The sequence below is a fragment of the Centrocercus urophasianus genome, unplaced genomic scaffold, assembly GCF_019232065.1.
Source record: "Centrocercus urophasianus isolate 14NV4802_14NV808 unplaced genomic scaffold, USGS_Curo_1.0 seq_27, whole genome shotgun sequence".
NCBI classification, from domain to species: domain Eukaryota; kingdom Metazoa; phylum Chordata; class Aves; order Galliformes; family Phasianidae; genus Centrocercus; species Centrocercus urophasianus.
The window spans coordinates 7468476-7484418 of NW_024884833.1; the positions used below are offsets into that span (position 1 = coordinate 7468476).

General features: G+C 38.1%; 1 protein-coding gene across 1 annotated transcript in view; it reads right to left on the reverse strand.

Annotated features, from left to right (window-relative positions):
• The window catches only part of TRPM3 (transient receptor potential cation channel subfamily M member 3), a 254725-nt gene that overhangs the window by 21543 nt on the left and 217239 nt on the right, over positions 1–15943 (reverse strand). The window contains exons 20-22 of the mRNA XM_042826792.1: positions 10092–10232; positions 5028–5156; positions 1775–2026 (exon numbers count right to left, since the gene is read on the reverse strand). Coding sequence (XP_042682726.1) covers positions 1775–2026; positions 5028–5156; positions 10092–10232 — 522 coding nt within the window. The remainder of the gene's footprint in view (positions 1–1774; positions 2027–5027; positions 5157–10091; positions 10233–15943) is intronic.

Here is a 15943-nt window from a genome sequence, read left to right on the forward strand (position 1 = left end):
AATTGATTGTCTCCACAGTACTGAATGGTACTTGCAAGATGATGAAAAAGAAAGAACGCAAGGAGATAGATGGGCATGTGCTTTGAAAATAGGCAGTGCAGCAGGGAGTGAGCAGGTGCAACTCTCAGGGAAGTCTGTGCATGTTATAAATTGGGTTGGCTGTTGCACATGGGAATAAGATGGCCAGAAAACAGATGTGAGGGGCAAATTTATGTAACTCAAACCAGCTGGGCATTGCATGTGTTTGGGCAAAGTAAATGTGTCAGAGTTGCTGAGTGCATGGAAAACCGGATGAGGCATGGAAATCAAATAACAGGAAGGCACAAAATAAAATAACATCCCTCTTTTACAAATGCCCACACCTTCACAGTATTCTGGTAGCTGAATTCAAAACCCTCTGTGTGGGGACTCAAACCTACAGGGGTTAATGATTTTCCTACATTTGTTTTCCAGTGAAAGTGGAGCAAAGCTTAATTCATGTGAGAATGACAAAGGGATGGAAATTATTTTATTTTGCTGTTTTCAACCATTTCCCTTCTGTTGGCCACGGGAGAAAAAAAAGCCACTGTTTATACTACTGGGGAAGCTGGGCTCCTATCAGCCCTCCATAATTCTGACTGTTGGAAGGTTGTTATCCACAGCCAATCCGTTTAATATTGAACTGGCTTTTGAATGGCCTTCGCTACCACCACAGCTCTGAAACTTTTGGTCATGCCATTTGTGAAAATTAGTGCACAACAGAAGGATAGATGTTTTTTCAGGAGTTTTATACATGGTGTGCTGTGTAATTCCTGATGACCACCATATTCTCCGATGAAGACACATGGTGCAACTGGGACAGGAATGAAACAAACAATAATGCAATGGTTCCTCTGTGGCTTTGGTTTTTTTACTTGTCTTGATGTCCTTTTCCAGTAATATACAGCAAGAATTCTGGAGTGTTTTCTCTGCTGCACTTTGGAGCTCTGCAAAGCCTCTCCCATCAACAAATACCTGCTATTACTACTGAAATATAATATATTTATATATAATATATATTATATATATATTATATTTATATTATATATATAATGTATATATATTTATATATAATATATATATATATAAAAATATATATATATATAAAAATAAAGTAAAAATGTATACATCCAGCATCAAATATTGCTTGATTTCCATTACATGAGCTCACTATTACGTGAATTATTAATATTCCTGCCACACTATATAGATGTGATACGGTCAGGGGACAGAGACTGCAGTTAGGCACGTGGATTTCTCACCTCTCAGGAATACACCTGAACAGGCAGATTGCAAGGATATGTGGATATGGAATAAAATATATAGAGGTCAGCCATAATCATAACTATTACAACTCCAAATATGCTACACCTACAACAACACAATTTCTTTAAGAATCTCGAAGTATGGAATCTTTTTTTCTTTTAACTTTAATGAAATTAAGAGTTTGCAACAATTTTGCAATTAATTAAGAGTTTGTACCCTTTGGATTTATTGTAAATGATGTAGGATGACTTTGGTATTCAAGAGAGATCTAGCAGAAAGATAAGCAATACATTATCAAATACAACAAGAAGTGTCTAATTGCCAGTTTTGGGGGATCTGTGCAGATGACTTGAATCAAGAAGGACCTGATTTTAGTTTACATGGAAATACTAATCTGTAAAAAAAAAAAGTGATTACACTGACAAGTCCAAAGACACTGAGTCAAGAACGTTATTGCAGAAAATAGAAGCCATAAACCAAATTTTCTTACCATTTTTCCAATCATCATAACATACGGTCCCAAGTACTTGTTTACTCCGAAGATGTCCAGTAGCCGTATGTACCAGTAAATGATGTTCACACAGTAGATCACCCGGCCATCGCTCCGAAGTGGCAGATCTTGCAAACGGAGGACCATCCCAACAGAGAACAGGAGGATAGCTATGAGATCTGTAACATTCCAGTACTCCTGCAGCCAGACTTTCACTTTTTGTAACAGTTTTCCAGGCTCTGACATCAGTATCTGAAGGACAAAGGACATGGAGAGGAGCCAGCTGAGTTGTCTTAATTTAAGCCTGTATAAAGCTAAAGTAATCAGATTGGTGCTACACAAGCCAGAATCAAAGCTGATGGCCTCCTAACACATAAATACCTTGTACAGTCTTTGATTTCTTTTGTGAAAGCTTGAACATGAAACTCAAGTGTAGTATAACCCTGCAACTATATACACAACATGTAATTTCTTTTGATAGAAGGAAGAAAACCCCAGTTCTTCTGAAATCCCCACAAAATAAGAAGAAATTTATGTTTGACTTTCTATTTTTCAGATTGATCTTAATTATTCTTGGAATAGGGGAGAAAACATAGAAAGGTACTTAATAATTTCACTTTAGATTTAAAGCTTTAGATTTAAAGAAAATTATTCTAAGATGTCCATGAAACTATTAAGAAATAATTTATGACCATAAAGATCTTGATTTTGCATTAAATTCAGCAAAGATTAGCTCCTATTTGGATCCTATTTGGAGTTTTTGAAAATTCATTTCCACAGCTGAGAACATAATTCATAAAAATAATTAATCTTACCTTATGAATTTATCATCACTCTATTTGCAAGATCATTTGGGAGAGCTGATTGTTCCCCTGAATTACTGTTGAAACTATTCTGAAAATGATTTCTATGAATAATTCCTAGCTTTCAGTCAGTTAACAAGCTGTTTGTTTTCATTTTCTATATTTAGCCCAAGAACGTTTGAGCAGACTCATGCAGTTCCTTGAAGAGAGGAATGCCATTCTTACAATTTTCTTACTGTTCATTTTCAGAATGAATTTCAGGCTCATTTCCCACGAACATCTGGTTAGGAATCCATTCCCACGAAAGTTCTTGAAAAACTTTTGTGGAAAGGAGAATTTGGGGTGAATATAAATGGGGTGAATTGGGATGAGATAAAAATGGCACACGATTCCTGCTGGCAGTCTGCCACCTATGGAGCCAGGGATGCCTTGATTCCATCCGTGCTGCGGAGCCCTCGTGTGGCTGCCGCCTCCCTCTTCCATTTTTTTTCTGTTACAGATACACAATTAATGAATTTTCCTCTGATCCTTTTGTTTATAAAGTAGAATTTGCCACATGGTGTTTGAAACTTACCTTTGGAGTCTAAGTGGCTGTTGCAGGAACATTTTTCCTCTAGTCCTCAAAAACACTGGCTACAGATTGGACACACGTAGATGGCAACAAATTCAGCCCAAGGGTACAAATGTGCTATTTCAGTTGAGGTCAGCAGGACTCACACCCACTCACATCAGGGCTGAATTTGGCCTCTGGTGCCATTGTGGAATAAATGCACATTTGGCCAAGTGGAAGTGGCACAGCTGTAGCTGCGGGTTGGAAAGACAATGAGGTGCAGGGGACGACAGAGCACTATCACTCTGCTGGCAGATCGAGTGCCACATTTAAATACTCCTTCTTCTCTACGTGCCTGCTTAGCATCTTTAGGGAGATGCATTCTATTTCTTGACATAATTAGCAAGAAATTTCAAAATTAAATGGGGGAAAACCTATTAGAAATGTGCTGCAGTATTCAGCATGGATATAATTTTTTCCACCAGTTACTGCTATTTTTATTGCAGGCCTTTGCATGAGATACTTGGGCAGATAGAATAACTGTGAATTTCGAGTGAACTCTGGATGCAGACTTTTTGGTTGGCATATCCCTATGTCTTTGTGCCCATTCCATAATACTGTGTCTCCCTTCCCTCTCCCTAAAACATACTTCATACTTCATACCTGGACAACATTTCAAGGATAGTGGCCAAGCTTTAAGATATATCAGATCTCCATGCCTTATTTGTGAATGCTATTTAACACTCATCATGCAGAAATCTGAATAGAGAAATTCAATGGAAGCAAAGGTTTTATACAGAGAAGAAAGGCACTCTCAATTTTAAATGGAAGAAGGTTGTCAGAGCTATTGAAAACACCTGAAGGACAATGTGATCACTGGTCACAGTGAACACAGATTTGTGAGGGAAAGGTTCTGATTAACTATTTTAATTTCTTTTTATGACAAGGTCGCCCATCTAGCTGACAAAGGGAAACCAGTTAATGTTATCTTTTTGGATTTCAGTGAAGGTTTTGATATTGTTTCTCGGTATCCTTCTGGATGAAACATCCGGCATGCAGCTAGAGAAAAACATAATGCTATTGGTGAGCAATTGGCTGACGGGTCAGGCCCAAAGGGTTATAGTAAATGGGGTTACATCAAGCTGGCAGATGGTCAATAGCGGGGCTCTCCAGGGCTCCATTTTAATACTGGTTCTCTTTAAAACCTTCAAGAATGACTTGAGTGTAGGAGTAGAAGGTGTTTCAAGCAAGTATGCTGATGAAACTAAACTGGGAGGAGCTCTTGACTCCATCAAGGATAAAGAGGCCTTGCAAAGACATCTAGATGGACTGGAGAGCTGGGCAACTACCAACCACATAAAGTCTTTTAGTAAGAGCAAGTACCAGATTCTGCACCTGGGAAGGGGCAACCTCAGCTATACCTACATACTGGGAGATGAGACACTGGGAGTCTTGGTTGACAGCAAGTTGTATGAGCCAACAGTGCGCACAGGCAGCCAGGAAGGCCAACTGTATCCTGGGGTGCATCAAGCATGGCACTGCCAGATATTTGAGGGAAGGGGCAGTCCCACACTGAAGTGCACTGGTGTGTCCTCATCTGCAGTACTGTGTGCAGTTTTGGCACCACAGTACAAAAAAGGACATAACATTAAAGAGTGTCCAAAGGAGGGCTACAAAGATGGTGAGGGGTTGAAAGAAGATGAAGTTTGAGGAGTGGCAGAGGTCCTTTGGCTTCTTCAGCCCAGAGCAGGACAGGCTTAAGGGAGGTCTCATTGCAGCCTTCATCTCCTCACAGAGAGTGGAGGGGTAGTGCTGAGCTCTGCTCTCTGGTGATGTGATAAGAGGCAAAGGAATGGAGCTGCTTCAGAGGAGCTGTCGTATGTGTTTGGGGTGACTTTACCTCTCTCATCTTCTCTATTCCCAGAGTGAAAATGTACGAGATGACAATCCATTCCTGTGTCGATGGCCAGCGATCCATCTTCACTAACACTATGTAATTGAACAGCATTAAGTAGCCTATATATGCCAGCTGTAAAGAAACAAAATGAAATCAATATCAGTAGTCATCACATTTATACAAGCAAGCCACTTCCTCTTTTATGATTTGATATTCCTAATTCCAGTGTACCCAGAACTTTAAACAGACAAAAGAGGAATCAGAGAGCTTGTCCAAAAAAAGGTTTGTCCAAAAAAGCTCACATTAGCACATACAATATGGAAACTGCAAAGTACACGAACAAATATCCTCTTCTCTGGCTACATCCATCTCTCCAACAAAACCGTATTAATGCAGTCTCCTCTGATTGTCCTATAGTAACAGTCCTGTCACATACCACGGTGCCAAACACCAAAAACTAATTTACTAAGTTACAAATGTGAATATTTCTTCCTCATTTACTTTCTAACATTCATTACTCCACTAGCACACCTCCTCTGTGCTTCTTCTCCTGGTTTGTTTAATTTGGACTCACTCTGACATTTCACATCCTTTCTGCTGGCACCCAGGCACAATCTTGTCTGGCACTCAGAATGTTCCATGTATTGATAGACACGTCCTCAACCAGTATATTGCTGCCTTAATTTCCACTACGATTCCTCCCCAAAAACTTCTAAACATACTGATGCAGCAATGCATAGTCATGCATTTATGTGCCTTATATTTTCTGCAAGGTTTTGAGTACAGTGGTGGTTTTTTTCTTTTTCTTTTTCTTTTTTCTTTTTTCCCTTCTCTGATACATCTACCTTCTGGCCTAATCTTTCATCCAATTGTAAACACAAATTAAGACTCTGTTTTTTTTGTCCATTCCGAGTATAGTCAAATGGTTGGTCAGAAAAAGATAAGATGAGCAAACTGCATCATCAAAATCACAAAACTCACAGAAGCCAAGGTGTCACACTGGAATGTGGGCTATAGCATTTCTGAGTTTCTGTAGCTGGGCTCTGTGGTGGCCTGAATCCAACTTCCTACCTACTTTGCTTTTTGAACAGCAGCCCTACAAGAGTATGCATCTAAAGTCAAATTTAAATCAGAGAAAAGATTATTCAGTTCCATACATGAACTTTCATAATTGCTGTTGCAGAAAACTTACTGCACACATCTGTATTTCAATACAACTCTTTCTCGATTGCACATTACTCACAACTATTAAGTGTTCAGTATCAGACTTCAGATGAAACAGCCATAGAAAAGCTCGGGACTTTTAGGGTAGGACTATTTAAGTGGTCAGAATCTCAAAGAATGGGATTAATGGTCTTCTTGACTTGGCTTATGCTTTGTGTAGAAGTCACAGGATTCTTGCTTTCCTTTCAGTTGCTGAACTGAAGGATACATGAGAAAATTCTTTGTGTTGGCCATCAATATCTGCACAGATAAGGAAGCCAATTGAATCATGGCTTCTCATTCACATAAAAAAGAGCAGGAAGTGATCACACTGGTCCTTCTGTTTGTGAGTGATGATAGATTGCAGCTCTGGATAATCTGGAATTACCTTGGTCTTCCCTTACCACTCCTGAAGGAAACTGACCATATATACTGACTTAGGTCAGTATCTAGGTGTCAGCTGAGTCAACAGGAACTCAATTTGGGTGGGCAGAACTATAATGCCTCGTTGAAACAACACCTACTACACTGAAAAAAAAACCCACCCAGAAACAAAGAAAAAAGACAGCGTCACACAGCATACCTCTTAGAACATGTTTATGAGATCTGATGGATAACCATTTCACAGCAATCTTATTAATTCGGTCTGACTCAGCAGCCTTTGCTGAGCATTTGTAGTTAAAAGAATCAGGACACTAAGGTGACAGAAACTGTAGGAAACTCAGCGAAAGCAAGAGCTTTTCATTTTTATTGGGTTTCATGTGAGCTTTTTTTGTGACTGTTTTTTTGTCAATTCATATTTACTTGAAAATTTTTGCTTGATAAAACAATTATATCTTGATTTAAGAATGAAGTGATGCTAAAATCACATCATTTTCACCCCAAGAAACCAGCCCTTCCGACAAAGGTGACATCCTCCCTGTCCTCTCTAAACCTGTAAATTCAGCCTTCCAATCTCACACGGCTGTCAAATCTCACTGCAGATACCTATACAGATACTCAAGATTTTTTGAAAGTGCTACTATACAAAAAGCTGAACACCCTTTATCTTGCTCTTACTTAGAGCTTGGGGTTGCCATCTTCACCCCTGAAGCTAGTACGTGAAGAAACTAAGCAGAAGAATACTTGTTAAAAAGTTTCAAGGATGTATTCCTCCCTACATTCCTGTGGACACTGTCATATTGTGTATACTTGAGTACACATCACAATAAAGGACAAACCTGTATATTGCAAGAGAGTTCTTCAAGAATGAGACTACCTTCCTCTCTTCTCACTGACTGCAATAATTAAATGATCAAAAAGAGAAGTGGTCCTAAGATGAAAAAATTGGGACAGAGCTGTTCTGATGCTTAGAAAATGACTTTTGCCAGATGTTCAATGCCTCTTTTAACTCCTCAAGGAGGTAGAAATGTGTCTTCTTAGATCATGCTAGCATTTCAGTCTAAAGCTTATATTTAAATAGGGATAGTCTTCATCTTCCTCTTGGGCAGTCTGTGGGATGAAACCTGTGAATCAAGCCTTTCAATGCAACAGTAACAAAAGAGAATAGAGTTGTTGACTTTCAAAACTATTTCACAACAGAGAGGAAGACAAAAAGCTGTTTATAAATTTTCTTACTTAGTACTTACAAAATATTTCTTACTGAATATCCCCCACAATTAAACCACTCTTGTATATTTTAAGAATGAAGGCGGATATTGAGACATATAGAATAACAGCAGATAGTTAGATGTAGAATAAACAAACAATTTTAAATGTCATGCAATAAAGGCATAGTCACCTTCCATTTTGGGCTGTGAGACGTAAGATTTTGAGGACTGCTTCTGAAATCTAGGATTAACATTTCTGTCTATATGCTTGCAAAAAGGCAGCTAGGCTGTGCAACTCTAATCCCATTTGAGTTATTTTCTTTTTGCTTTTCAATATAGCCAACTGGTCAAGAACTACAGCCAGAATGCACCTTAATTTGCTCTTGAAACACAGGACAGCCAAGATCCACCTTTAATAAGTGACCTTGAATGAGATCTGCCTCAGGACATAAAACTGTAGAAACAGGTCTAAATGGAAACACAATATTGATTTCTTTCTCCTATTTCAGAATTGAAATAACAGGGAAAGCCAGGATGCTTCTTTCTGTTTACAGTGAAAAGACTTTTCTGGTTATGCATAATACATATTGCAATTGATAATGAGACTAAGCTGCTGCTGAGCAGTTTCTAGATTCATTGGGCTGATTAACCTTTAATGGCTACAGTTCAGCATGTAGTAACTCCAATTGCCAAACTGGAGCTATTTGCTAGAATAAGCAGTCTACCACAGTTTGATCTCTGTAGATGTGAGTTGCTCCTGCTGTCTGTAGACGTATTGTTTGGATTCCAGTAATGCATTTTTTCTTTTAAGTCATCTTCAGGAGGTGGGAGAGAAATGCATTTCTTTGTGATTTGCTGTGCATTCAGCAGAGTGATTGAAAATTTAACTGGGAAGGACCATGAGAAATCAACTAGCCAATTCCAGACTGCCAATGTGGAATTAATTGCAATGTGCCATATTGGACATATGTTTTGATAAGATAGACTTAGAAATTATTAACAATGGAGAATCTACTGTTTCCTTACACAGTTTATAACAATATGACTCAGAACAGTTAAAAGCTGTTTCCTAACATTTTGCCAACAACTGTCTTGCTGCAGCTATATTCAGCAAGGATTCTATTCCTCTTTTCAGCAACTACCATGTATTTGATGACAGAACTTCTGCAGTCATTTTATTCCTAGAGAAAATAACCTCACTTCCTTAAGTCTTTCCCCTTAAGTTGTATTTTACAGACCTCTGGATAAATTTTTTATTTTCTTTTTTGTCAGTAGCCTTCAAACCAGTCCACATCTGTCATGTGATGCATAAAGTGAAATGGCTTACCGTACTCTAATTAAGTAGACTGAAAAGGTTAATTTCTGTGTTTGTTTTACTTTTTGATCTCATCTTTCTATAATATAAATATAATGCAGTGCCATCTGCAAAACTTCATAATTGAAGTTTTAAGTGAAAATATCAAACAATACTTGATGTAGGAGAGACCCTAACGGAATCCTTTCCAATCCCTGATTCCAGCTGGATAGTGAGTAATTGATATATACTCCTAACAACCAATCAACAAAAGGCTTTGTATATGTAATAACTTCAATATGGTAATGATAAATTTACCTATGGGATTACCTAGAAAAGTTTTTGACAATTTCTTGCTGTAGTCAAAATATATTACCTTAGTTGTTTGTTTGTTTGTTTGTTTGTTTTCTATATCATGTGCACTGTCTGCTTCTTTATAACACAGGGATATTGGACTGGTTAGACATAATTTAATATATACTGACTGCTTTCATAGTGTTGTTACCTTACGGCTACTCACAGCAACACTTTAATTAGACAGAGGCATTTGCAGACTAGTAAAACAACAAAGCAAAAATGTCCCAAGGAAAGATACGCTCTGCTGGTTTCTTATTTTCATCCATCATTATGTTATCTGATATCCTGATTAAAATCAGCCTCCTGCTGGGCTTAGTATTGGGAATTCTCCTATTTGGAATTCTTCGGGCACACTGACTTCAGCAAGCTACTTGTACTTGAAGAATAACCTAGAGTTAATCATTAAGTTCATGAATGAACATTTAAAACTCCTAGGTTAGCAAGTGCTAGATGACCACAAAAGATTAAGTTCTTTATGGATAAATCCTCCAATGCAGACAGATGAAGACTCTCAAAGAAATACACAATATGATCTTAATTCAGTATCAGTACTTGTCCATTCAGCCCAATCATAGAATCACAGAAACACCAAGGAGCAGCAGTGTAACAAAAAAGATATCTTACTGTGTAAAACCAAAATTTGACGATGGGAGCATTGTAGAACTCGTAAATCTTTCTTCCAACAGGAATCAGTCTGTGCCTGCTCTGTACTTCCTCTTCTTCTTTCTTTCTTGAGGATTCTCCATTCCCCCGTCCCAGCATTGCCTACAAAAACAGACATCCTTATGTTTCTTTATTTCTGAAGGACAAATTAAGGTATTTTAAAAGGAAAAAATTAAAAAGGAAACTTTTCAAAGCTTATCTGATTTCTTATCTTTAGACAAAATCAGATGGCCATCGCTATGTGCAAAATGTTTTGTTCTCAGACTATCTTTTACGGAGGCAAATGCTGCTGTTTAGTTCCTTCTAAAGTGCAACAGTAAAACTTCAGCAGTAGTGAACTCCTTGACTGGTGAACAAAAAATGAGATATGGAGAACATTTCTCCTTTTGTCTTTATAGACAGAAAGATTTTTTACCTGACAACAGTTTCTTATTATGTAAAATAAACAAATGCAAACAGAAAACAGATAAGTTTTGTTTTTAAACAAAGAAAAGTTCGGAAGGTTGACACTGAAAGGGAACAGGAGGAAATGTGAATTAGCATTTGCTGGACTGGGAGCAATGAAGCTAAGGACTGTTTTCATGTTGATCATAGGATCCATTGCAAGCCATGATCCCATGGGCCATGAACTTCACATGGATGTAGAGGAACGACCAGTTGATTTCAGGGCTTTAGATCAAAAGGTCCTTCTACATCTCCACAGCTTCTTCTATAATGAAGTCCCACTGTGCTCGTGTACTACCTCAGGTTGGCTTGACTTCTTTGTAACCACTGAACTTCAGACTTGCTGAAGATCTACAGGGAGCTATGGACTCTGTGTTCACTCTTAATGTCTTGTCCAGCTTCAAAGAGAAGTGGAAGGAGAGTCTACATTTCACGCACTCTGAAGTTAATGCTAATAAAAGGTTTCACTTTGTGTTTAGAGTACAGATTGATCTATTAAGTATTCTTAAAAGCAAATCTTTCGTGAATAGTATTGTATAGTGGATTTTAGGTCACTGTGCCCTGAGCAAGTTCTTACTACTTAGTTTGTGGCAGGAGCTATAGATTGCAGCACTTCGGCACATGAAAGCAACTGCTTGAATCAAGAGGCAACCATCCTAAGTACACAGGGATTGCATCATGATGCCTTTATTGAAATGCTTTTCTAATCCTTTTCTACAAGTAGATCAAATCATTTTTTGCACATTTATGTTAAATGAACTACACGTTCAACATCCCTAAAGGTAAGAGTGTTCTCATCACAACTTAAAAATGTGGAAAATTAAGTCACTGAAAAAAGCAGTGAGATGTCAGACAGATCATCTTTCAGTGAAAAGGTCCTTCTTTTATTCTGTGTTCTCAGATTCAATAGGTTGTTCAGGGCATTCTTATGTAACTAATCAACTTCAGATGAGTTATTGAGCTATTTCATCTGATTCTAGTACCCTGCAATTCTCAATTCTCATTTCTCACATTTTTAAAAGTAAGTAAGAAATGGAAGAATCACAATTTTTCTCTCTCTCTTTTTTTTTTTTTTTTTTTTTTTTCTTTTTTCTCCCTCTTTCTTTCTCTCTATCTTTTATTGTTTTTCTTTTCCCTTGCAGGTCTCATGTGGAGCAATTTCTACAAGTCTTTGCTCCCACAAAACAGCAAGCTGTAATGATAAACTGATCAACTTTTTTGTCTTTCATTTTAGGTATTTGTAACATTATTGAGACTATGATCCTAGACATTTGCTCGCTATTATTTCTATTTCAATCAAATATGCAATTAGTTTTTCTCACTGTTGTTATTACTGTCCATACGGTCTCTTATATACTTGAATTTGACCATCCACCTATGCTACCCTTCAAACTTGAAATAAAATAGAACAAAGATTCATGACACAAGTATATAATACCAAAACAAACATGTTTTAATTAATTTACCCATTTAATTTACCTTTTTATGTCTGCAGATTCCTAAGCTTATCCCCATAAATGTAAGTAAAACAAAGCATATTCAAAAATCAATGAAACTTCCTGATGATTCTCATGGAGCACTTTAAAACCCTTTAAAGTCCATTGATATTTTTGTAAGAAAGGAAAAAGATGTATCTACTCAGGAGAGAAGGAAAGTACTCATTAGGTGAGCAGACAGTCTGCAAGAACATGAGATGTACTGTGTATAACTATAGTAACAGAGGCCATACCACCTTCACAAAAGCCCAAGTATTATTATCTGAAATCTATAAAACCAAACTGATTCCCAACTCTATAACAAGGATTGGTTATGATTTTTTTGGGGAAAAAAAGTGCAATAGAATTCAAATATTTTGAAAATATTCTATCCCTAAGAAAGCAATTTCCCTGCTTCTCTCTACCTCCTGACACTGTCTTAGAGAAAACTGCCATCTGGCGCTTCAGATATTTCTGCAGCTTTTCCCAAGGCTTTGTCTCTGCTGTCCTCTGGTGCCCAAGAATTTTGCAGGAGAGTGGAAATAAATGCTGGCAGCTTAAACAAATGAGCAGTGCCATGCTTTAGCAAAGGGGATTGTTTTACAATTCTTCACAACTATATATATTTACTAATTCTGAGAGTCCCTCAGTTCTCACTGAAATGAATGAGTTGTGTGTGATTTTAGGATAATGTTCCATCAGTACATGGATTTATGCACATGGATGCTAATTTCTTGTTTGTTACTGCTTTCTTGTTAATAAATGATGCTCTAATTTTATCTCATTATGTTTTTGAATTAATGGTGTACTGTACTGTACTAACCTCTCCCCTCCTCCATGCTACAGATGGGGAATTGCTCTGAGATGGCCAGGGATTAGATTTGACCTAATGTCTCCCACTGTTAATTATATCACGGTATTAACAATTCGAAAATCCTCCCCAATTAGAGACACGCAGAAATAATTAAGTCACAGTGTTAACAGAATAGCTGCAATGCCAAACAAATGTGTTTCCACTCGGAGGAGAAAGCAAGAGGGTGGGAATAACTGAAGACACTGCTCTGCGTGGGCGGCATCTCTTTCTCTAATACACAGTTTTGTTCATGATTCAGTATGAGTCATGCAAGGTAAGCCTGACAGCAGTGTAACAGTAAATTACTGTACAACTGCATCACTGTAGCCTGAGGGGGTTGATGCCTGCGTACTTTTTACATGGTGATTTTCTAATCAGGATGCTGGTGGGTTCATTGTTGTTTCCTTCCCTCCTTCTCCCTTTTGTTTCATTTAGTTTAGGACTGATCATTGACAGAGAACCAGGGCAGTTTTGGGCTCTGCATTTTTTGCATTAACCTATGTTAATGATCTAGTGATAATTTAATCTTCTTTTATAATTAAATGATGGGAGTTTTAGACCAGCTATTATGACCACAAGCTCTTCATAGTTTATCCTTAGTGAAATGTACATGCTGCACATAGACTTAACATGTACTCACGAAGAAACTGGTGTGGAAATGGTACACAGCTGGGTGGATATACCACTTACCTCTCCCTGAACAACCCCTTGCACCCTGCGGTGTGCAGCTCCATGCTAATTGCTCCAGAGCAATCATTCTCTGCATTGAACTACTGGCAGGAGAAAGTGTTTAGTGCCTTCCTTTGAGTTATAGGTTTTTCACCTGCTCAGGTTCTTTAAGATGAAGAAGAGATAAAGCACCAGGAGCTCAGTCCTCCTGACTGCTGACCACAGCAAGAGATGGAGAGTGCTGGAGCAGTTGCATGGCAGAGGCGTGAAGCTTCTGAGCTTAATGAGGAGGAAATTCCTTGTTATGGAGAAGGCCAATGCTGGCCCTTCTGCTGCATGAACCCCGGCACCTTGCACTGCTGTTTTTCATATGGGCTGCAGGGGTGCTGTTGCATTGCCTTGATTGTAGTAGTCGCCTACTACAGGGTGCCTCACTTCTTGCATGTGAGATGCTACAAGCATCTGTACCCTAATGGGTGGACAAGCTGGAGGTGGGTCTGACTGCACTGGTGTTCAGCCACTTCTAGGGTGAGAACCACAGTTTTACTGGTTAGACATTCATTGAGCTCTTGCCATGGAGAAAAATTTAAGCATAGATACTATGGATAAGATACATGTATGCCCAGAGGCCAACATAACCAGCTTTCCTGCTGATAGTCCTGACTCAAGACTATAAGTGCCCATGGAAATCCAAACCTTCTATTCTCTGCAGAAAATAGAACAAAGCAGCAAATGAAATATCTTCTAAAGGAGTTTGATACGTTATTCTGCATTGTGAAGTAACACCATTTACTGGGAAAATACTGTAAGGGAACAATTAGGCCACATAAGGATTATGATGCTTCTAGTTACTGCTTCCAGAAACAGTGTCATTTTGGGATGTGGCTAGACCACTGGTGTTTCTGAATAGCCAAAAAGCTAGCAGCTAACCACAAAATGTCCCTGCCCTTCAGATTTTTAGCCCTTCTGCTCTGGTAGGTCTAAATATTCAGGATTAATAACCAGGAGCTCCATCTATAAATTGTGGTAAATTGCTTGGTGCCGAGGGAGTAGTGATGACAGCAATATTTGAGATTGGTTTTGTGAGTAGCTGCTATAAGGAAAGCCTGTTGCCTAGCATCTAGGTGTTAAAGAAATGTGTGCCCAGCACTCTCAAATATCTGCTATGAAGCTAAAAGCAGGTGTGAGTAACAAGTAGTTTATAGTAAATAAACTATTCATCTTTACATAGTATAGCCAAATGTTCACCTACATATCAGATTCTTTGAGAGGAGCATAAAATAAACACATACTCTGCACCCATGTGGGGACTTACTTTATTGTTGCTGTTGTGATTGCATAATTCTGTGCAAACTAAGTGTTAAAACAGTGAAAAAAATCACCTTACCTTGTGTATACCTCATCTACACTGCACAAATGCAGTCCAGATGAAGCAAACAAATAAAATTCTAGTAATCCCTTAAAGAATCTAATTGTTAGTCCTGAAAATGAACAAACAAACAAACAAACAAAAAAAAAAAAAAGGAGAAAAACATGCACTTTATTTTGAATGCAACTGGTTAAAATTGAAGTTAGTCATCAAACCAAAATATCAGTTATTAAAACAGATTATCTTACAAATGCTTTGCAGTGGGTGTTACAGATAATCTTAATGGACTTAGTATTATTAACATGGCAAAAGTGGGACTTCCCAAAGGCACTTCCCAAATGAGATGCCTTTTTATTATGGGATGTCAGTTGGCCAGACAATTTGATTAAGGTGAGGACAACTCAAATTTTACTCCACTCATCTTCTTCTATGTAGAACATGCTAGTAGGAAAACTCTTCCTGACATAGTGCCTTAAGAGAATTAAGTATCCAACAACAGAAACACATGCAAAGACCTCTGATTGTTTTATATACCCCTCCTTACCATAGTAAGGCATAGCTGGTATTATATCAAAATCCATGTAAAGAAGTCTACACTACAGATTATACAGAAAAAAACAACAAAGACCTTAGGTAAGAAGTGTTCCAAAGATCTTGTTTCTTTATGTTGTGAACATCATGGCAGTATTCCTTACATTTACAGAAAAAGGTGCATCCCCCTGAAATTTCACTAGAATGATGCAACAAATTCAAGGGAGTAGAAGGGCAGAGTCAAGGATAGGAAAGAGCCATTGGACTGTGTCAGCACATTCAAAGAGGAAGGGAGGGAAAATCTAAGATTCATCTGGCAAAGAATATACAGTTTGATGCATCACTTCCTTGTAGCAGAAGTCAGAAGGTAAAAAGGGAAGACAGCATTGAAGACAAGAAACCAGGAGCTGGGTTAACTGCAGAGAGATGGAAATGAATTCCTCCCCACATCTCTCCCCAGTGCCAAGAAAAA